This window comes from Sebastes umbrosus, chromosome 1, assembly GCF_015220745.1.
Source record: "Sebastes umbrosus isolate fSebUmb1 chromosome 1, fSebUmb1.pri, whole genome shotgun sequence".
Taxonomy (NCBI): domain Eukaryota; kingdom Metazoa; phylum Chordata; class Actinopteri; order Perciformes; family Sebastidae; genus Sebastes; species Sebastes umbrosus.
In genome coordinates, this window is record NC_051269.1 from 42,719,367 (window position 1) to 42,742,405 (window position 23,039).

A 23,039-nucleotide genomic window follows, 5' to 3' on the forward strand; every position below is an offset into this window, starting at 1 on the left:
ATAATCATAATCATTTGAATTGTGTGTTTTTATGCAAATAACCACCATAAATGACAATAACAAAGTACAGTACAGTACTCCCCCAGAAGCTACGGTGTAGTTCGAACACTGTAATTTACCGTGTATATAATGTTTTTTATGTAAAATATACTGAACATTGAATGACATCAGATCTAAAATGTTATTCCTTCATTTAGCGCATAGATTTTTATATCATGTAATAATGAACAAAAACGTGTTAAAAGGGACAAAACATACATTAAACTTATGTATTAGTAATAAAATACAAGAATAACGTGTGTGAAGGAAAATACAGTTCATATCACCTGTCACACATAATATACTATAAATAATATGTGGTGTCACATCATGTGAGGTTTCATGCACTGAGTCCGACATGAGGCCACGTGGTTGCATGCCAGCATCCTAACACCTACTGCAACATGGTCACAAAGGTTTAAATGTAATAATGACTAAAGAAAAGTTGATTTATATTTTACGTTTTTATGTAAAAACGGTCACACTATAAGTCACTGAGAAATGATACTGAAGAGGGAGAGCCAGAAACGTTTGATTTATTGAAAAAGGACACTCACCTGTAGAGCCTCGTGGTCCACCACATGGTCCACCTGAGATGTCTTCTGTACTTCCTGGTTGAAAAGGACCCCTCCTCCTCCTCCCCAAAGGGGCGCCAAACAGTTGCCCGTTTAAATATCACAATATGGTGTCACATCATGTCATATCCATTTTTGGGACAAATTGACAAACTCAAAATATCATGCCTGGACTTTGAAAAGAGCTGACTCACAATTATTATTTTCATTTATTTATTTATTTATTATTATTATTTATTTACTTTTGGTTATAATTGAGATGAGTTTATCATTTATTTATTTATTTATCATTACTATTATTATTTTTATTTATTTATTTTTCATTTATTTATTATGAATATACTTTTAGTTATTATTTATAAGAGTTTAGCATTTATTTATTTATTTATTATTACTATTATTTTTTCATTTATTATTATTATTTATTTACTTTTGGTTATAATTGAGATGAGTTTAGCATTTATTTATTTATTTATATATGTATTTACAGTATGTATTTATTATTGCTATTATTATTTTTATTTATTTATTTGTCTTACTTTTATTTAGGTTTAAACTTTAAGAAAACTTGCTTGGGGCAGTTACACCATGGCTTTATGGAAAATGGCCTCAAGGGTGGAAGTCACAAAAATAATTGATTAATTTTTCATCCATTTTTACGGCTCCATTTTTCAATTCACATGCATTTTCATCATTTTCATTAATTGTTGTTACTTCCACCTCTCATATAGGTCTTTTTGTTTTTTTGTTTGACGGAGCATAAGGTTTTGAAATCATTACTTTTTTTAAAGGTCACAAGGTTGGCAGGTATGATAACAGCTTCAGTTCCCCGTCGGAAAGGGCCGTCGGACGGCGAGGTAAAGTGACAAAAATATTCTAAATATAGCGCAATAGATCATCAGCATATTCAGGTATCAGCTCTCCAACTGTGATTGTGTCTGTTTCATGTTGACAGAAGTCGTTGGATCATCAGACTGGTAGAATAGAAAAGTGAAGCCACACTCAGATAAGCGACGGAGCCGCGGTGTTACTCTCAGCGAGAGAGCCGTGGTGTTACTCTCAGCGAGAGAGCCGAGGTGTTACTCTCAGCGAGAGAGCCGAGGTGTTACTCTCAGCGACGGAGCCGCGGTGTTACTCTCAGCGACGGAGCCACGGTGTTACTCTCAGCGAGAGAGCCGTGGTGTTACTCTCAGCGAGAGAGCCGTGGTGTTACTCTCAGCGAGAGAGCCGAGGTGTTACTCTCAGCGACGGAGCCGCGGTGTTACTCTCAGCGACGGAGCCACGGTGTTACTCTCAGCGAGAGAGCCGTGGTGTTACTCTCAGCGACGGAGCCGCGGTGTTACTCTCAGCGACGGAGCCACGGTGTTACTCTCAGCGAGAGAGCCGTGGTGTTACTCTCAGCGACGGAGGAGCCGTGGTGTTACTCTCAGCGAGAGAGCCGTGGTGTTACTCTCAGCGAGAGAGCCGAGGTGTTACTCTCAGCGAGAGAGCCGTGGTGTTACTCTCAGCGACGGAGCCGTGGTGTTACTCTAAGCGACGGAGGAGCCGTGGTGTTACTCTCAGCGACGGAGGAGCCGAGTAGTTACTCTCAGCGACGGAGCCGAGGTGTTACTCTCAGCGACGGAGGAGCCGGGGTGTTACTCTCAGCGACGGAGGAGCCGAGGTGTTACTCTCAGCGGCGGAGGAGCTGTGGTGTTACTCTCAGCGAGAGAGCCGTGGTGTTACTCTCAGCGACGGAGCCGTGGTGTTACTCTCAGCGACGGAGGAGCCGTGGTGTTACTCTCAGCGACGGAGGAGCCGAGGTGTTACTCTCAGCGACGGAGGAGCCGTGGTGTTACTCTCAGCGACGGAGGAGCCGAGGTGTTACTCTCAGCGACGGAGGAGCCGTGGTGTTACTCTCAGCGACGGAGGAGCCGAGGTGTTACTCTCAGCGAGAGAGCCGAGGTGTTACTCTCAGCGAGAGCGCCGTGGTGTTACTCTCAGCGACGGAGGAGCCGTGGTGTTACTCTCAGCGACGGAGCCGAGGTGTTACTCAGTGAGAGAGCCGTGGTGTTACTCTCAGCGACGGAGGAGCCGTGGTGTTACTCTCAGCGAGAGAGCCGTGGTGTTACTCTCAGCGAGAGAGCCGTGGTGTTACTCTCAGCGAGAGAGCCGTGGTGTTACTCTCAGCGAGAGCGCCGTGGTGTTACTCTCAGCGACGGAGGAGCCGGGGTGTTACTCTCAGCGACGGAGGAGCCGAGGTGTTACTCTCAGCGACGGAGGAGCCGAGGTGTTACTCTCAGCGACGGAGGAGCCGAGGTGTTACTCTCAGCGACGGAGGTGCCGTGGTGTTACTCTCAGCGAGAGCGCCGTGGTGTTACTCTCAGCGACGGAGCCGAGGTGTTACTCTCAGCGACGGAGGAGCCGTGGTGTTACTCTCAGCGACGGAGCCGAGGTGTTACTCTCAGTGAGAGAGCCGTGGTGTTACTCTCAGCGACAGAGGAGCCGTGGTGTTACTCTCAGAGACGGAGCCGTGGTGTTACTCTCAGCGAGAGCGCCGTGGTGTTACTCTCAGCGACGGAGGAGCCGTGGTGTTACTCTCAGCGAGAGCGCCGTGGTGTTACTCTCAGCGATGGAGGAGCCGTGGTGTTACTCTCAGCGACGGAGGAGCCGTGGTGTTACTCTCAGCGACGGAGGAGCCGTGGTGTTACTCTCAGCGAGAGCGCCGTGGTGTTACTCTCAGCGATGGAGGAGCCGTGGTGTTACTCTCAGCGAGGCTGTTTGGCCAGCTGCCTTTAGAAAAGCGTCACTCTATTGAGCCAAAGTTTAGCCGAGGAATGTTTTGTGCCGATTGCTGCGTGAGTGAAGACCTTTTCTGTTGCTCAGACTGAAATCCTTCTTGACATCATCCCCCCTTTTTGCAATTGTAAAGCCCCCCTCCCCCCACCCCCTCCTCTCCCCGCTCTCGTCCCATTTGCCATTTCCACAAAATAAATAGCATCCAAATGTTATCTGGGTTTTGCATGGTTACCGTTTTGTTAATGGGCAGTCTGGCCTCTCGATGAGACGAGGAGCATTTCTGGGGGGCACAGTGTGGTTGTTGTGGCAACGTTGTTGAGGAGTGAATGAAGCAGATGTCAGAGTAATCCATCAGCCGCCGGCTACACACACACACACACACACACACACACACATTGCTGTGACAGCCTCTGCACCGCCACCCTCCATCACGCCTCCTTCACTCCGATCTGTTCTCATATAATAAAGAAAAATATGTGTCTTAAATACAAAATGACCTCCTGTTAATTCTGAGACAACATTTATTAGCCAAAGATGAATGAAAAGATGGTTTATACGCCAACAATGAGCTCTGATTTAAGAGCGCTACAGCAGTTAGGATGATATCATTTCATCAGTTCAATCACATACAAGAAGGAGCTTTAATGAGGACTGAGTCGGTATCGACCGGCTCTTCACTAGAAACTCTTTATTAGAACCAAAACTGCACCATTTCTGCAACCATAAACCAAAAAGCCTCAAAAACTGCCAAATATCAAAAAGTGGGATTGAATGCTTGCTCTTTTTTTTTCTTTATTTATTCCTCAATCAGATATTTCAGGATCGAAATCAAAACTTTATTCTATTTATTATGGATTTTGTATTGGTACAGAAACACAGCTGGAGTGTCCCGGTGCAACCCCTTCTCGCTTCCAACTCGTCAAATACCGATGCTTGGTCAGCGCTCCTCAGTGTCCTATACCGAGGCACCCTTTAGCGTCTATATGAGAGGCAACGGAGCTTTCAACTAACTCCAATGTAAACCCATCCCCGACATTATTATACGTCAGAGCAACCGACTGTATAAAGAGCGGGAAAAGTCTGCTTAGGGCGGGAGCGAAGGGTCGGTGGACTGGTCAAACAAACACAGGACTTTTACTCAGAGGACCAGCGTTCGTGTCAAAAGTGTGAAACAAAAAAAGTTGAGTGATTTTTACTGATGAAGTTATATCACATGGCGCTAGGTCACTGAGTCACGTGACTTTACGTCCGTAGCTTAAGTTACGTTACAAGCGTACTTATTTGAGCCAAGCCATGATGTTTTTTTCTAACTCTAACCAACCTAACCGCCACTGTTTCACAACGTTAACCCCACGTTACAACGTTAAACCGCATCAAACTGTCTGCGTAAAGATAACCAATGCGAAAGACTGGTGTGCCGACATTTGACATGTACTGTAGGGATGAGATTACGTTCAACAAAGTGGCCGCAGCTAGTCATGGCAGAATGACGCAGACGTTTTTCAGCTAAAAATGTGGAAAGATGACAGAAAGACTGGGTGGATATCCTAGATGTAGATGTAGGCAGAGAGCTACAGTTACAATAGCCGTGTTTCCGTTCAATTGTCAAGCAAATTTTAAGCACATTTTTCAAGTTACAAAAAATGCGAATTAGGCGTGTTTGGAGCAAATAAACACAAATAAAGCATAGTTTGGTCAGAAGTTGGCGCTATAGGCTTCACATGGCTGCAAAAGAAGGATAGAAGAACCGGAAACAAAACAAGCAGCCATCAAACCATCTACGAGAGAAACACGGAAAGAGGCCTTCAGGAAATTGTTTGGCCAAGTTTTAATTGTTCGTTCATGTCAGCTCGTATTGGTCATGTTTCATGCTGTCTGGAGACGAAGACAAACATTCACCCTTTACAGGAATATCTGAGAAGACGCTGACAGCAGATGATAAAAGCTCATCATTTATTCGATAAAGGCGTTTTCATAATCCTTTTCAGCGCATCATCTCTTTTTCAATCAAAGGCAAAAAAACACCCCAACAGAGCATAAAAACATTTTTGTTTTCACAATTAAGGAAGTTTTATCTAATGTTGTCGTTTCCATACAGCGTCTCTAACCCGATACTTCAAAGTGTGCATAAAAATATGTGAATGGAAACACGGCTATTGATGCATTACTGGTGTAAGTAGTACCACCGGCGTACCGCATAGGGAATCACTGATACCACTTTTATTCAGACCGAGTACAAGTACCTACATTTGGGTACTCTCCGATACCGAGTACCGACACGAGTACTTCTCTGTGCCAAAAGACCCTCGTTAACAGCCAGCTGGAGGGTGTGAGCGACACACGGCAGGCTGGGGAGTCCCGCACACGAGGCGGTGCGCCGCCACCGGCTCAAGGTCGGCTTGGAAAGGCTCGGGGGGGAAGGTGCTTCCCGGGCCGTGGACAAAGTGTCACAAGGGGGGACTGTCCTCAGTGCGCCAGGGGTCTGTGGTGATGTCTGCAACCCACCCGACCCGTCTTGAAACACGGACCAAGGAGTCTAATGGATGCGCGAGTCAGAGGGTGCAAGCAAAACCTTGCGGCGCAATGAAAGTGAGGGCTGGCGCGCGCCGGCTGAGGTGGGATCCCGACCCAGCGTGGTCAGGCGCACCACCGGCCCGTCTCGCCCGCACCGTCGGGGAGGTGGAGCGTGAGCGCGTGCGATAGGACCCGAAAGATGCTGACGAGAAGTTAACGTCACTCTGCCGTAAAGTGGTATCGGAGCCGTTGTATCGGAGCCGTTTTGCGAGTACATGAGCACAGTATCGGACCCGATACCGGTATCGGTGCATCACTAGTGCCGTGCTGTTAGAAATCCATAGTAGCGGTAGTTTTTGTATGCTAACAAACATAATTTGTTTAAAGTGGAAACAAACAAAGCTAACGTTGGTTAGCCAGCCTGGCGGTGACGTCAGGACTTCTCTGACTCTCTAGAGGTGACAAAGCGAGGCGAGATAAAGTTTCCTGAAATGAACAACAGATCCCAACGCGGCACATTTCATTATAACATTATGATGTTTTCTGGAAAGGAACAAAGGCACATTTTTTTAAAACAGTGGTAAACTCAGTAACTGAACAGTTAGAAATGCTAAAGGAAAATATCTTTACACATAGAAAATAAATACAAAAAAAAAATATTATATAAAAATAATCTCTTACAAAATAAAATATATTCTATCAACCAACATCAAGGGAATTTATGTCTGGAAGCTCTTGAAGAGTCAATATAGCCGCTCAGTCACAAACTCTCCAGACAACTAGCAGCAAACTGTGGGGGGGGGCAGAAACAAGTAGAAAACAATCCAATCGGACCGAGCTCAGGGTCAGTAGTTTAATGTTCTCCTGCTCAGCTGCTCCTGAATGTGTCAGTTCAGTTTCCAGATCCAGTGTGTAGGCTGTCTCGTAAAAAAGAAATGCTTTTAAAAGGACTGTATGGAAGTTTTACACATTTCTTATTGCCAATGTGTGAACAGGTTGTAATATAACCTTCTGCGACTTTCTGGGTTTCCTCAATCAGCCTGGAGATTCAATGGGAAGAACCCAGGGTGTTTATTCCGGAAAAATCCAACGTATGTGACGTCATGTGCGCTCGCGAGTACCTTTACTCTCTTCAGCTAAAGAACGTGTATTGATAGGAAGTGAGCGCCCAACAGCACAGCTACGCTTCCGCCATTTACTTTCGTTGACTTAACGGCGATAGGGGTCGCCGTTAACAAGACATTTCTGATTCTTACATAGAGTCCCTTTAACTATTTATTTACTTATTTATTTATTTAACTTTTTAGCCGGGCTGCTTCCCAGAGGAGCGTAAAATGAGCAATGGACATAAATGGAATTTAGAAAAATCCAGCACACAGATTTTTGAGATTTTTCAAACTTTTTCATGTCCAGGAAGGTTTTGACCGATGCTCGCTTGCTGGCGTCTACGTAGCGCGAGCACAAGCAACAGAACGCTGACTGTCATTGACTTAACGGCCACCAGGTGTCGCTGTTAACAAGCTATTTCTGATTCTTCCATAGAGTCCCTTTAAGTGCACTTGAAGGCATCTAAATTAAAACCCTACCGGATGTAGTCAACAGTGAGTTTTCAGTAGTTTTCTCATTTAATAAATAATTAGTCTAGAAAAAACACAGACCAGTACGTCCTGCAGAGAAGTCAAGCCTGGGGCAGGAAATGGCGTTCAAATGAAAATGAAAATAAAAAAGAGGAGTTTCTGAGTCCAGTGTCGTGGCAGACGTCCATTGGCATCAGTATAATCAACACATGATCGTTGTAATGCCGAGACGGCGAGGCGGTCGCTCCGTATCAGAACGGTCCAAACACACGTCCAATAAATATCTCTATTTACACGTATACACCTCTGTCCTCTCGCTGCAGGTGTTGCACTTCACGTAGCAGCACCACAGGAACTTGCAGTTGCACTGCCAGACGCGCGAGTACTGGTGCGTGTTGTATCCTCGGCCGCAGCACATCAGGTCGCAGCTGTTGGGCTGCAGAACCGTCTTGTTGCACAGGCGACCCTGCGTCCCCATGCTGCCGGTCAGCAGGTCGGCCTCGCAGTAGTTGGGCGACCTCTCGATGTAGACCAGCTCCGTGTCCATGGGCTTGCGGTAAGAGTGCGGTTTCTTGATCTTCAGGAAGGTGGGGCGCTTGTTGCGGCTGGCTCGCACCGGCTCCACGTGCACAGCCTGGTTGTACCGGTCCTTGAGGAGGTAGCCCAGCTGGCGGAACTTGGGGAGCGTCGTCCAGCACGTCTTGGTGGTGCAGGATCCCGACACGCCGTGACACTTACACTCCAGACGCATGCCCTTCTCCAGCACCTGCAACACAGAGGGGAAGTTGATCAATTGATTAATCACATGATCGTCCATAGATAATCGAGATTAATCACAAATTATTATTAGTATAACGAGAAAAAAGTCGTAAAATTACGAGAATAAAGTCATAACATTACGAGAATAAAGTCATAACTTTATGAGAATAAAGTCGTAACATTACGAGAAAAAAAAAAATACACGTAAAATTACTACTTTATAATATTACAACTTTTTTTTCGTAAACTTCTGACTTTATTCTCAAAATCTCAGATTTATTTTTTTTTCCTGAATGTGGCCCTAATACTCCATCGTACCGTCGTACCATAGACCTACAACAATGATAAATAATAAATAAATAAAAACAGTTATTCATTTCCATTTTTAAAACTCCCCATGGAGCCACTGGAGAGGAGCTGAAGAGCTGCAGGTTGCTGACCGCTGATCTAAACGTTACACACTGCTCCTTTAAGATGTTCTAACATTAGAACCTTTTCTCTTCCAGTTTGTTTGTTGCCGTCTTCCCGTAACGAGCCGGTGAGAAACATCCAGAGAGTTCACAGAAATACTCCGTCTGACATTTTGCATGAATAGTTCAACAGGTTGAGACAGACGTTTTCTAGCATTCCAGATGAATGTAAGCATTCCTGAGCTGCTACAGTATGTCGCCCTGTGGCCGGTAGCTATGGAGGAGCCGTTCCTCCACCAGACAGAACACACTGAAACGCTCTCCTCATAGTCTCCTCATAGTCAACGTTATGAATCCTAAACATCTTTCAAAACCTCTGAAAGGGGAAGCTAATGAGACGCTGCAGGTGAATAAAACATTTTAACTAGTAAATGTCTCCATGAAACTTCCCCAGTTGATTACTGACATTAAGACAGTTATTTTGTTGTATTACAAGTTTTCTGAAATGTTATGTTTACATATGCAAATGAAGCATTATCTTATTAAATATGTGCTAACTTACATACATTTCTGGAACAGAGATGTGAACATTGGATAAAAACAGGTTGACGTATTAGAGTGAAAGGTTTTTACTGAGGGGATTTCTTTTCATCACTCCATAAATCAGAAATGAAATGTTGTATAAATCAGGCTCTGAATGATATATGAACTCTGTAGAAACCTTCAGCATATAGAGAGGAATGAAACTGGAGAGTTTGGTGGATGTAAGAGCTGCTGAAGTGGAGATTTATGGCTCAGAGTCTGAAGAGAAAACTCATTTTAAAGATATGGATTGTTTCATACATTTTGAAGACTCTACAGGTAAATAAGGTATAAAATAACTAATAGATATCACCAGGAAACTTCCCCAGCTGATTACTGACATTAAGACAATTGTTTTTTTGTATTACAAGTTTTCTGAAATAAAATGTTTAAATAGCGTAAAACTTCATTTAAAAGCCCTAATTAGAGGTATTATAAGTATTTTTTTTATAAATAAACGCAGGTCTCAATTAAAGGCCGGGCTACTTTTTTGTCAATATGGACGACATGTTAAACATCGTTGGATCGGTTGCAACAATTAATTAATTAATTTATTTATTTATTTATTATTTTCATTTATTTATTTATTTATTATTATTATTTATAAATTATTATTGAGTAGAGTTTAGCATTTATTTATTCATTTATTTATTATTATTACTATTATTATTTTCATTTATTTATTTATTTACTTTTAGTTATTATTGAGTAGAGTTTATTTATTTATTTATTTAATTAATTTAGTTATTATTATTACGATTATTATTTTTATTTATTTATTATTATTACTATTATTATTTTCATTTATTATTATTATTATTATTTATTTTAGTATTGGCCAATCCTCACCTATTTTATTTATTTATTTATTTATTTATCTATTTATTTATTTATTTTTCTAAGTCTTGTGTTGTTGGGTTTTCTATGATGTTGTTTTTGTGTTGTTGAAAAACTTGAAATTCAATCAACTTTAAGTCATAAAAAAAAAATTTAAGTAAACGTGATGATTTTTAATATAACAATAATTTCCACAAACACCTCAGAGATTGATGCATCTTTTGTCCCTCCAAGCTTCTACAGAAAAATCTGGGTTCACTTCACCGATCTACAGAATCTTGACGGACTGAGTTACTACAGACAACAGCAAACCTCTCTCCGTATTGAGAAGTCGGTGGTTCGAGCAGTTAGAATAAAATGAATCTGTAGGATTGTGATGATGAATTCAGACAGAAACTGGATTAATTTACGAGTTCTTGTGTCGACTGAAGACTGAAGGAGTTTACAGCGGGCAGACTGGCGGCGGTGAAAGGCCTTTTAAGGGTTAGAGTGGCATCAGAGAAGCCTCACCCTGCTTTTTAATTGTTCCAGTCTGATGTGGCCTCAGACTCTCTGGAGTCTCGGGGGGTAATTGTGAAAAAGCCCTGGATGCAGCGAGCTTAGCGTGGCCGTGCCCCCCCGAGACCCGACAGACATTTAATCCACCGAGTTCAGTGAAGTGAAACGCCAACCGAGCTGCCGTTGTTTGTCTAACTGAACCCCTGTAAGCCGCCTTTTACACTATTTATTCTGTCTGTTTATTCTTCTCATAACACACACTAACACTCGTCTCCAATTAAACTACAGTAATTATATCAGTTTAGTGAGATTCACACACTGTATCACACTCTGACTGATGCCAGACCTCAAATATGAAGCCTCCTCCTCCCAACGGGACTCAACAACCTGTCGCTGCAGCACCGACATGAAATCTCTCTGAACTAATTTAACCTCCCAAGGTTTCAACTTTTACATGCACTGTCCTCCAAATACATGTTTCCATGTATATTCCTCTAATAAGATGTAGTACATATTGAGGAACTTCCACAAATAGAAACAGCAGAAGCTATTTCAGAAAACATCTGAAACATCTGGAGCATTGCAGCTGCTGATAATTCTATTATTACAGCATCAAAATCACAGCTTCATCATCAGCATATACATTATATTCTATAACCATAATAGGGTCGATTCATACACTCTCATCTATGCAATGAAATAGAAATTAAAGGGCTGGTCCATGATTTGGTTTTCAGGTTTTTATATCATCCTGTATCTTCCCAGATGTGTTCCTCATGTATTCAAATCCAAACTCACATTCTGGTCAAAGTATGTTTTAGAATCAAAATGTTATTTTCACTTCAAGTCCTTCTAAAACCTTTTCCCCACACGGTGACCTGACGTAGGTTTCTGAATGATGTAGCTGCTACATGTACAGTATAAATACATTCTTATAGTCGGTGTATTAACGTCACATTAGATGGCGGTCGGCGTGCTCCCAGTCAGGAGAAGCAGACAGGAGTACCGGCACAGAGGTTAAGCGATGTCCTGCTGTGGACGCCACGTTAGTTTGGATCTGAAAGTCACACAATAACATGAACAAACTAACGGATGGATGCAGCGGTAGACCAGCAACTCCTTCTGTTCTGAGAGGTAACATTACTGTTTTTGTGAACGGAGTCTGGTGGCTTTGAAGACAGCGATATATACACGGTGAAATATTCTAAATAAAGTGTGAATTTGAACTGATTCTGATTTTATGTGTCTAAAATCCGTTTTTCTGCTGCTCCCGTCCACAGCCGCTTTACCACGCCATCAGACAGTCCTTTACTTCGCCATCAGACAGCCCTTTACCTCGCCATCAGACAGCCCTTTACCACGCCATCAGACAGCCCTTTACCTCGCCATCAGACAGCCCTTTACCTCGCCATCAGACAGCCCTTTACCTCGCCATCAGACAGCCCTTTACCTCGCCATCAGACAGCCCTTTACCTCGCCATCAGACAGCCCTTTACCACGCCATCAGACAGCCCTTTACGGATGAACTGAAGCCGTTATATTTCTCCCTACAAAGCCACCAGACCAGACTCCATTCACAAAATACAGTCATTTTACCTCTCTCTTATCTTATTGATTAACTTACTCTGGTAACCTACGGAACTGTTTTTTGGCTGAGTAGGCATTTCTATTTGAAAAAAAACAGATGGACCTGCTTTTTAACAGATAATGAGACAAGATGGAGAACAATTAGGATTTGGTTGTTAGATATACACTCACCGGCCACTTTATTAGGCACACCTGTTGAATTGCTTGTTAACACAAATAGCTAATCCGCCAATCACATGGCAGCAACTCAATGCATTACGTCATCTAGACGTGGTGAAGACGACTTGCTGAAGTTCAAACCGAGCATCAGAATGGGGAAGAAAGGGGATTTAAGTGACTTTGAACGTGGCATGGTTGTTGGTGCCAGACGGGCTGGTCTGAGTATTAAACTGCTGATCTACTGGGATTTTCACGCACAACCATCTCTAGGGTTTACAGAGAATGGTCCCAACAAGAGAACAGATCCAGTGAGCGGGGGTTGTGTGGACGGAAATGCCTTGTTGATGTCAGAGGTCAGAGGAGAATGGGCAGAGTGGTTGGAGATGATAGAAAGGCAACAGGAACTCAAATAACCACTCGTTACAACCAAGGGATGCAGAATACCATCTCTGAACGCACAACACGTCCAACCTTGAAGCAGATGAAGACCACCCGGAACTAGCAAGGTGTACCTAATAAAGTGGCCAGTGAGTGTATTTTGACTGCATTTCTCAGCCAGCATACGGCTGCAACTACTAATTGTATTGATGAATGAGTATTGATTCAAATGAACCATTTAATTGTTAAAATGTACGCAGATCGTTGAGAGTGGTCATCATAGTTTACCGGAGCCAAAGTTATCGTCTTCACATGTCTAGTTCTGTCCAACCAGAGCCAGGCTAGCTGTTCCCCCCCGTTTCCAGTCTTTATGCTAAGCTAAGCTGACCGGCTGTAGCTTCATATTTACCGTACAGATACATCGGACTCTCTTACAGACTACCACTTTGGGTTATCGAGGTTCAGGACGGTGTTCTTCCACTGATCTCTGGTGTGCCTGCTGGAGCTTCTCTAATCTTTCTTATGGGTCATTTAGTGCCGCAGTTTCTATTGATCGGTCATTTGGCTCTCGACGTCCGTCCACCAGTAAACTACATCAGAGTCTGGCTAATGCACTCTCATGTGGTCCTGGTTCTGGGTTCACCTCACTTACGCCTGGACTCCACATTATTTGTATTCAGCAGCAGGATCTGACCACACTTTGTCCTCATTGGAGCGTCCAGAGTGACAGACTGACGCCATGTCCAAGCCTCGGATGGAAGGGAAGGGTTCACCTGGGACCGCATGGTGCACCCCTTCCTCTAGACCCGGGCTGCAACCGTAAAGAATATCAAATATAGAATATAGAAAACAGTTGGATCAGATATTCCCTGACTCTCTTCTTGCATATTATCAAAATGCAGCTTGCATGTTTATTATTAGATATTTTGGGAGCACCTCTGTAACAGCTGTGCTCTCTCTGGACTTTCTTTGTGCATCATGCTTTTTTTTAAAATTGCTCACTGCTTACCGGTGTGCATAAGGGAAAATAAAGTCACAGATATAGTAAACTATAAAACCTGATGAATCCATCGGTACCAACCATGTCAGACCAGCTGGTCCTGAAGGAGGTTAAATAACGCTCCAAACTTACACTACATTTTAGCTAGGAAAAACTGTCATGTCCATTTTCAAAGTGTTCCCTTGACCTCTGACCTCCAGATCAGTGAATGTAAATGGGTCCTATGGGTACCCACGAGTCTCCCCTTTACAGACATGCCCACTTATGAGCCATAATAGAGCATGGAGATGAGCTCGCAAGAAGCCGCCGCAGCTTTTCATAGACATTGCACAGCAGCTCGCCGCAGGCCGCACTTTGCCGCTGCTCTGGTGTGAATTCGGCATTATTCACACATGCTTTATATTTTGTCACCCAGTGCGTACGTCTTAACGGGATAGTTTATGAACTTAGACTACAGAAGAACGTACCTTGCGTCCCACTTCGTTGTTGTGTAGATTCATGAGCGTCCTGGCGTTCTGCTTGATCTCCCGCGCGTCCACAAACACTTTAGAGAAGCCGAGGCCGTAGTGGATGTCTGCAGAGCAGCCGCCCCACTTCCAGCCCTCCTCCTGGTTGTAGAAACCCTGTTTCTCCTTGTCGCAGCCGCAGCCGCTCAGGCTCCCCTGGGTGCAGGCCGCCGTGACGGCGTGGGCCACCCCGGCGGCGATGATGGCGTAGGTGAACGCGGCCTCCTTACTGCCTGCGATGGAAGGGAAAATATTTTAATCACAGACAACAGGATTCACTATTTCAGTGCACTGTCAAGACTCCTTACATACCGGGCATAGCTGCCTCAAACCTAATCATAAAATACACCAGCAGAGCCAAGTCCAGTTCCTTAATCAAGATCTCTGGGAACTGATACGGAGGACGGATCTGGATCTCACAGGAAATATATAACGGAGCGGTTTGGACTGAAACAGGAGACGGTCTCATTGTGTTTATGATGAGTTATGATCAAACAACCTGCAGGATTAGAACTAGTCTGTGAATATTAGAGCATCGTTTAATAATCTCAATCTGCTGATCGATAAAGAGGATTTTTTTTTGGGGAGATAAAACATTAAAAGTTCAGGCATCATTCTTTGGCGTTCGTCCGAACCGCCGTCACGCTGAGATCCGCCCTGCGAGGAGCGTCTGAGAGGCATGCAGCGCCTCCCTACATGGAGGATTTCCACTCCATAAATCTGAGTGCTTCAGGTCAACTTCTTCTCCTCTTTAATTGAAACGGAGATATTTCCTGTCGGAGCTCATGAGAAAGAAAAGCTTCCAGAAATTACCATAAATTGCAAATAATCCAATAATGTCATACTCTTTAATTAAAACAATTAAACCACCACACAAACTGTTTTTTAGACGCAGTTCAAATCATTTATGAGCAGCTGTCGAGTTTTGCTGGAACTAGTGGACGTGATTCTTTGACTGTCGTGTCAACCTGATCTCACGGAAAGACGTATACTTACTCTTTATATAGATATATATATATATATGTATATATATGTATTACTTCTCATCATGTATATACATACTACATCCTGTTTACATTCAGTTTATCCATTTGGAATACTGCCGTTTTAACTTTCACTATTTCATCATCTTTGATTCTCATTTTGCTTTTACTTCTTTATATAAACATTTTTAATGTGCATTGTTGAACCGGAGACAGAAAGGTTTTCATCACCAACGACCGCTAGCTGTAACTGTTGACAAATAAACAAACTTGAACTTGAATAAATGAGACGATATCACAACACTGCATGTCATGAGGACGCATTTTAGGCTTTTCGCATGTCCTCTGTACGCCACGCTACAAAACTACGGTAACGTCTTCAGTTAGGTTTAGGAAAAACATCCTGGTTGAGTTTAAGATAAGTATTAGGGCTGTCAAAGTTAACGCCATAATAACTCGTTACCTTTAATTTCAGCTCGTCTTATAGGGTTAACAGTGTGCTACCGTAGCTAACGTTTGGTTAGAAATGCAGTCCGCTAACACCAACAAACGACCAGCCTCAACCACGACTCAGACTCCACGGATATACAGCTAAAAACTTACATACAGTCCCTTTTACAAAACTTGCAATTCTTAGGTTGTAGCAGCTCAATTTTAAATCTAGAGTGAAGATCCTGGTATCATAGTAAACTACAAAACCTGATGAATCCATCGGTACCAACCATGTCAGACTAGCTGGTCATGAAGGAGGTTAAATAACGCTCCAAACTGACACTACATGTTGGAGAGGAAAAACCTGCATGGCCATCTTCAAAGAGGTCCCTTGACCTCTGACCTCCAGATCAGTGAATGTAAATGGGTTCTATGGGTACCCACGAGTCTCCCCTTTACAGACATGCCCACTTTATGATAATCACATGCAGTTTGGGGCAAGTCATAGTCAAGTCAGCACACTAACACACTGACAGCTGTTGTTGCCTGTTGGGCTGCAGTTTGCCATGTTATGATTGGAGCATATTGTTTTATGCTAAATGCAGTACCTGTGAGGGTTTCTGGATCAATATCTGTCATTGATTTGTGTTGTTAATTGATTTACAATAATAAATATATACATACATTTACATAAAGCAGCATATTAGTCCACTCCCATGTTGATAAGAGGATTAAATACTGGACTAATCTCCCTTTAAGGTACTAGTCAGTATGTCATTCATACGCCTCTTTGTACTCCGTGCCGTCACGCTCACATTCACTTTTCATTAAAAGTAAAATCTCAAAGTGTAAATCAGACATCAAACACAGAAGGATCAAATGAGTAAACCTGAGATATTAAACTCTCTGATCTGCCTTTACAGCCAGTAAACAAGCAGCCAGAACCAGGGGGGGGGGATACTTGATCCTAATGCCAGAATACTGTACATCGCTGCATCACTGCCAGCAGCAAGCCCAGATTTATGTATCCTGTCAGTTATCAGTGTTCCAGTCTGCTGACACTAAACAATGGATCAGACAGACTGTGGAGCTGCAGCTCCTGAATCTCATCTAAATCTGGGTAAAAACTTAGATTGTGCAGTTTAGTTTAAATCTGAAGATATGCACAAAAGAAAAGTGTTTCCTGAAGCAAAATCATTCTCCATAAAAACGTCTCCTGTCAAAGCTGCATGACCTGGAGGACAATCTGTCAACCTGGAGGAGAGGACTTGTCTCAACTTGAAGCTTTTAGGGGGGGAAAGTATTTTATGAACATACATGACGGTGGTTCAGCTGAGAGGAGAGAAAGAGCAGGTCGGTCTGCACGTTACAGAGCGGAGAAGGTGGAGGAAATGGATTCAATTAGAGCTGCAAATGATGATTATTTTCATAGGCGATTAATCTGTCGATTATTTTCTTGATTAATCGATTAGTTGTTTACCAACACCTGAACCCTAAAGGGAGATTAGTCCAGTATTTAATCCTCTTAACAACATGGGAGTGGATAAATATGCTGCTTTATGTAAATGTATGTATATATTTATTATTGTAAATCAATTATCAACACAAATCAATAACAGATATTGATCCAGAAACCCTCACAGGTACTGCATTTAGCATAAAACAATATGCTCCCATCATAACATGTCAAACTGCAGCCCAACAGGCAACAACAGCTGTCAGTGTGTCAGTGTGCTGACTTGACTATGACTTGCCCCAAACTGCATGTGATGATCATAAAGTGGGCATGTCTGTAAAGGGGAGACTCGTGGGTACCCATAGAACCCATTTACATTCACTGATCTGGAGGTCAGAGGTCAAGGGACCCCTTTGAAAATGGACACACAAGTTTTTCCTTGCCACAATTTTGCGCAAGTTTGGAGCGTTATTTAACCTCCTTCATGACCAGCTAGTCTGACATGGTTGGTACCGATGGATTCATCAGGTTTTATAGTTTACTATGATACCAGGATCTTTACTCTAGATTTAAAACTGAGCTGCTACAACCTCTGTAAAGATCGAATAGTGGCCGGGCTGGTTAATTAAGATCGCAAGTTGCATTAATGCGTTAAAGAAATTAGTGGCGTTAAAACAAATTTGCATTAATGCGTTATCACGTTAACTTTGACATTCCTAGTTGTTTGGTCAATAAAATGTCGATCGGTGTTTCCTAAAGTCAAAGATGACGTCCACAAATGTCTTGTTTTGTCCACAACATCATTATTCTTATTTTCTCTGAAAAACATTCAAATGATGATTTTGTGGTGATCTGTACCAAAACAAAGATGTTTTCTTCAGCCTGTAGAATATGATGTGTAGACCAGGACGTCTCTGCAGCTCCACAATATCTAATTTAAAATGCTATTTTTACACATTTCACCTTTAACCAATACTCTGATTTCCTCCTCATCCTGCGATTTGAAAAGTTCAGTTGGCCGTATTGCGAGTTCGATAAAATTTGGATTAATTGTGCAGCTCTAATAACAATCAGAGGTCACTTAATGACTCATCACTGTTTAAACTGACCAACAGCGTAAAGGCTCATTCACACATCAGGGTTTAACTGAGAGCATCACAGTTAATCAGACCGGTTTAGAAGAGTCATCCATCCATCATCTGTTTCAGCTAATATTAACCATTCATTATTATTAACCATTTCAGACATCATATAATACAAGGCTGTCGTGTATAATCAGCGAAAGTATCAAACCAGATGTGAGCTATATATAATCCTTAATGACACCTGAAGTAGAGCTGAAATGATTAATCGATTAGTTGTCAACTAGTAAATTAATCATCAACTATTTTGATAATTGGTTAATCGGTTTGACTGATTTTATCAAGGAAAATAAAGTCTAAATTCTCTGATTGGTTCATAAAGCTTCAGTAGTCAGTATATTTCTGGCATCATTGGGCAGACATCCCATAATAACCTTTCAGCATATTGTAATTCAAGTGTTCTGAGAGAAAACTAGACTTCTGCTCCTCATGGCTCTGTTTTCAGACTTTAGAACATCTAGCCCGTTACGGGAGACTTTGACCATCTTACAGATGCCGTTAGGACACCGGAGGACACCGGAGGACACGGGAGGACACGGAGGACACCGGAGGACACAGAGGAACATGATTTTTTTCAGGTTACCTGTTTCATGTACTCCTGTCACCGTTTTATAAAAATAAGTTTTTTAAATCACATTTGCTCCGATCTCACCTCCTGATGCTTTAAATGTGAATATATTCTGGTTTCTTTCCTCCTCTGTGACAGTAAACTGAATATGTTTTGGTAAAGGAGGTTGCACTTCAACAGTGGGATTGGCCGTGGAGTGCCAGACCCGAAGGCCAAATAAGCATAAAAATGTGACCGGGTGGCACATCAAGGAGGACAACATACTAACATTTGACTTGTTGAATTGGCTCACATCACAACAGACAAACGCTTACACGTTTTTCACGAAGCCTTCTTCTTCAGAGTGTGTGACGTTTACAGATTCAGGAAAACTGAATATCTTTGAGTTGTGGACAAAAAAACGAGACATCAGAGGACGTCATCTTGGGAATTTGGGAAACACTGATCGACATATTTCACCATTTTATATATATATGAATAACCATAGTAGCCCTAACTTGAAGTGAAAAATGACACCCAAGCTGTGGAGATAGGAGACAGGGTGAACTAAGAAAGGACAAGACAGTGTTAATCAACATGATGCTCTCGACTTATTTCCGCAGTCGTTCTGTCTTTAGGAGCAAGCATCGCCTCGAGCCTTGTTCCACACACAGGATAAAAATCTGTGGTTTCATTTTCCCACCGAGAGCAGATGCACCGAGTCTGAGCTCCAGACTCCAGAGGTCAGAGGTCGAGTACCTCAGAGGAATGCCCCTTTTGGACTATTTCTCAAGAAATTACAGCAATTTTCAAAGCTTTTTTTTATGACTTCCTAGACGACAGTGCAAACAGCTCAGACAACATATCAGTCTGCATACAGAGCACGACACATAAGCATTACTTAACAGAACCCCACAGAATATTGTGGGGAAATAACGCTACTTCAATATGACATAAAAACTCTGGGTTTGCACAAATATATCCAATTAAAAGTAATTATGTAAAAGTCTAGTTTCTCCCCTCTTACACATGCTGGTTGAGATGAAATCAAAGTGCAACGTACCCACTTTGAGCTCTTTCCCGAACACGGTCCTCTCCGCCAGCGCCGAGCAGTTCCAGCGTCCGTGTCTGAACTGGAACTGGCACTCGTTGATCCCCATCTGGACGCCCTCTCCGATCACTATGATGGCGTCGGGTCGGCTCTGACAGATAGTCCTCTGACGGGGCGCCAAGCCGGGGATTTTATTACAGATGATGCTCGCTCCCAGCGCAACCACCGACGCCAGACCCCTGAAGGCGAAGGAGGCGACGGGTTAAAATGTGGCATTTGTCCTATGGAGTTCTGCAGGTGATTTATAGTACAGACCTTTCTGGGGACGTTATAGACACTGTTCTGACTTATATCACACAGCAACTGGTCTGATGACATCGCTACAGCTCCTCCAAAATGAATGTAATAAAAAATAAAGACTTGCAAGCAAAGCACAGCCATAATAAAGGACCCTACACCTGAGGGGGCCCCTCATTTCTCTACAGCTCTGAAGAGTCAGTCATAGGTTGAAAACATTATTAATATCTCTAAGTTTCTTAAAAGCAGCGACATGTTTCCTGCACTTAAAATCTTAATTGTGCCTGTGTGGGAGATCCCAATAACTCAACCTATATTCAGATACAATACTCTCCAAGGCGACAGGTTCAAATGTGGAATTGTTCCTATGGAGTTCTGCATGTGTTCTAGTACAGACCTTTCTGGGAACATTATAGACACTGCTCTGACTTATATCACACATATAAATAACTGAATGTAGTCTGATGACATTCCTACACCTCCTCTAAAATTAATGTAATAAAAAAAAAATGATATACCCCAGTTGCAAGCAAAGCACAGCTATAATAAAGGACCCTACACCTCACTTTTTGGGGCCCCTCATTTCTCTACAGCTCTGAAGAGTCGGTCAGAGGTGGAAAACATTATCAAAATCTCGAATTTTCATAAAATCAGCAACATTTAAAATCTTAATTCTGTGGAAATGCACAGCCAACATGAGGGACATCCCAATAACTCAGAAACAATACTCTCCAAGGAGACAGGTTAAAATGTGGCATTTTTTCTATGTAGCTCTGCAGGTGATTTATAGTACAGACCTTTCTTCTGGTGGCATAATAGACACTGATCTGACTTATAACACACATGTTAATAACTGAATATGAAATTTTCTTAAAATCAGCAACATTAATTGTGTGTAAAAGCAGAGAAACCTGCAGGACATCCCAGTAAACTCACCCTATCTGATGACATTCCTACACCTCCCCCAAAAATGAATGTAATAAAAAATGTAAAATAAAGGTTTGCAAGGGAAGCACAGCCGTAATAAAGGACCCACACCTCACTTTGGTTTCTCAGCTCTGCAGTAGATGCAATGCATTATAAAAAACTATTTTTTTCTTAAAATCAATAAAAAATGACCTACATTTAAAATCGGAATTGTGTGAAAATGCACAGCCAACCTTCAGAACATCCCAATAACTCAGATATAATACTCTGCAAGACGACAGGTTGTTCCTATGGAGTTCTGCAGGTGATTTATAGTGCAGACCTCTCTGGGGACGTTACAGACACTGCTCGGACTTGTTAATAACTCAATGTGATATTTAGAATGATTTAACATGTTAACTGTGTGTAACTTAGAGAAACCTGCAGGAGATCCCAGTAACTCACCCTATCTGCAGGTACAGGACTCCCAGGCAGAGGAGGAGGTGGCAGATCCAGCGCCTTGTCTTCCTGCTCATGGTGCTCAGCAGACCAGCAGACCAGCAGCTGGATCTGGATCAACACTCTGCTGCACAGACACCCAGCTGCAGGCTGTCCTCGGGCTGTCCAGGGGAAGAAAAGTCCTCAGGGACAAACTGGATGTGAACTCGTCCTGGTTTCATCTGGTGAAGGGAGTCCGGCGGTGCAGGTCTGAGGTGGAGCATCAGGACTGCTGGTTCTCAGGTGTCTGATCCGGATCACACTCAGTCCACCTTCTTCTGCTGGATATCAGGGCGTGTTCCTGCTGCTGAGGGATCTGCCTCTCTGAGCAGCTGCACAGGTAAAACACTCAGCTCACCTGGTCCCTCACAGACCTGCAGGCTCCAGCAGGGTCCTGCAGGGTCCAGCAGGGTCCAGCAGGGTCCAGCTGAGACCAGGATCCAGTTCTAGTGTTCAGCTCGTGTCCTGGATCACCATCCGCGCTCTCTGCAGGTCTGACAGACAAACCGACTACCGACACTTTTTATTTCTCTCCGACACTGAACGCCCCTCCCACCAACTCCCTGAGGTCCCTGAACGCCTCATCTTCATCACATCTTCATCAGATCTTCATCGGGTCTCCATCATCATCTTCATCAGATCTTGATCAGATCTTCATCAGGTCTTCATCATCATCTTCATCAGATCTTCATCAGATCTTCATCATCATCTTCATCAGATCTCCATCAGATCTTCATCATCATCTTCATCAAGTCTTCATCAGATCTCCATCAGATCTTCATCAAGTCTTCATCAGATCTCCATCAGGTCTTCATCATCATCTTCATCAGATCTCCATCAGGTCTTCATCATCATCTTCATCAGATCTTGATCAGATCTTCATCAGGTCTTCATCATCATCTTCATCAGATCTTCATCAGATCTTCATCATCATCTTCATCAGATCTCCATCAGATCTTCATCATCATCTTCATCAAGTCTTCATCAGATCTCCATCAGATCTTCATCAAGTCTTCATCAGATCTCCATCAGGTCTTCATCATCATCTTCATCAGATCTTCATCAGACCTTCATCAGATCTTGATCACATCTTCATCATCGGGTCTTCATCAGGTCACATGTCATGAGATGAGACCAATTAACTGACAGGCTACACGTCATGTGGTGCATTCAGGTGCAATTTTGAGGTAGGGGAGACCAGGGTCGGTTTGCACAGTTTATTTCTCTCTCAATAATTTATGTTATATATTATTATATTATATGTTATAATAATATATGATTATTCTAATCTAATTCTATCTAATTAAAGGTTAATGTCTCAACTATAAATTAATATGTTTATATAATATACATATATATATATTATATATTAAATACATATGTATATTATATATATATAATATATATATATATATAAACATATAATATGTATATACATATAATATATATACATATTATATATAATATACATATTATATATAAACATACAATATATATAAACATAATATATAATATACATATAATATAT

At 42.5% G+C, this 23,039-nt stretch overlaps 1 protein-coding gene across 1 annotated transcript; it reads right to left on the reverse strand.

The window, feature by feature from the left end:
- Positions 1-7,216: 7,216 nt before the first annotated feature.
- Positions 7,217-22,063, reverse strand: wnt7aa (wingless-type MMTV integration site family, member 7Aa). The gene is made up of 4 exons (XM_037785888.1): positions 21,479-22,063; positions 19,823-20,049; positions 14,161-14,432; positions 7,217-8,249 (listed from the first exon to the last, which is right to left on the reverse strand). The coding sequence occupies exons 1-4, from the start codon at positions 21,547-21,549 to the stop codon at positions 7,770-7,772; spliced, it is 1,050 nt and encodes a 349-aa protein (XP_037641816.1). The 5' UTR covers positions 21,550-22,063; the 3' UTR covers positions 7,217-7,769.
- Positions 22,064-23,039: the final 976 nt, after the last annotated feature.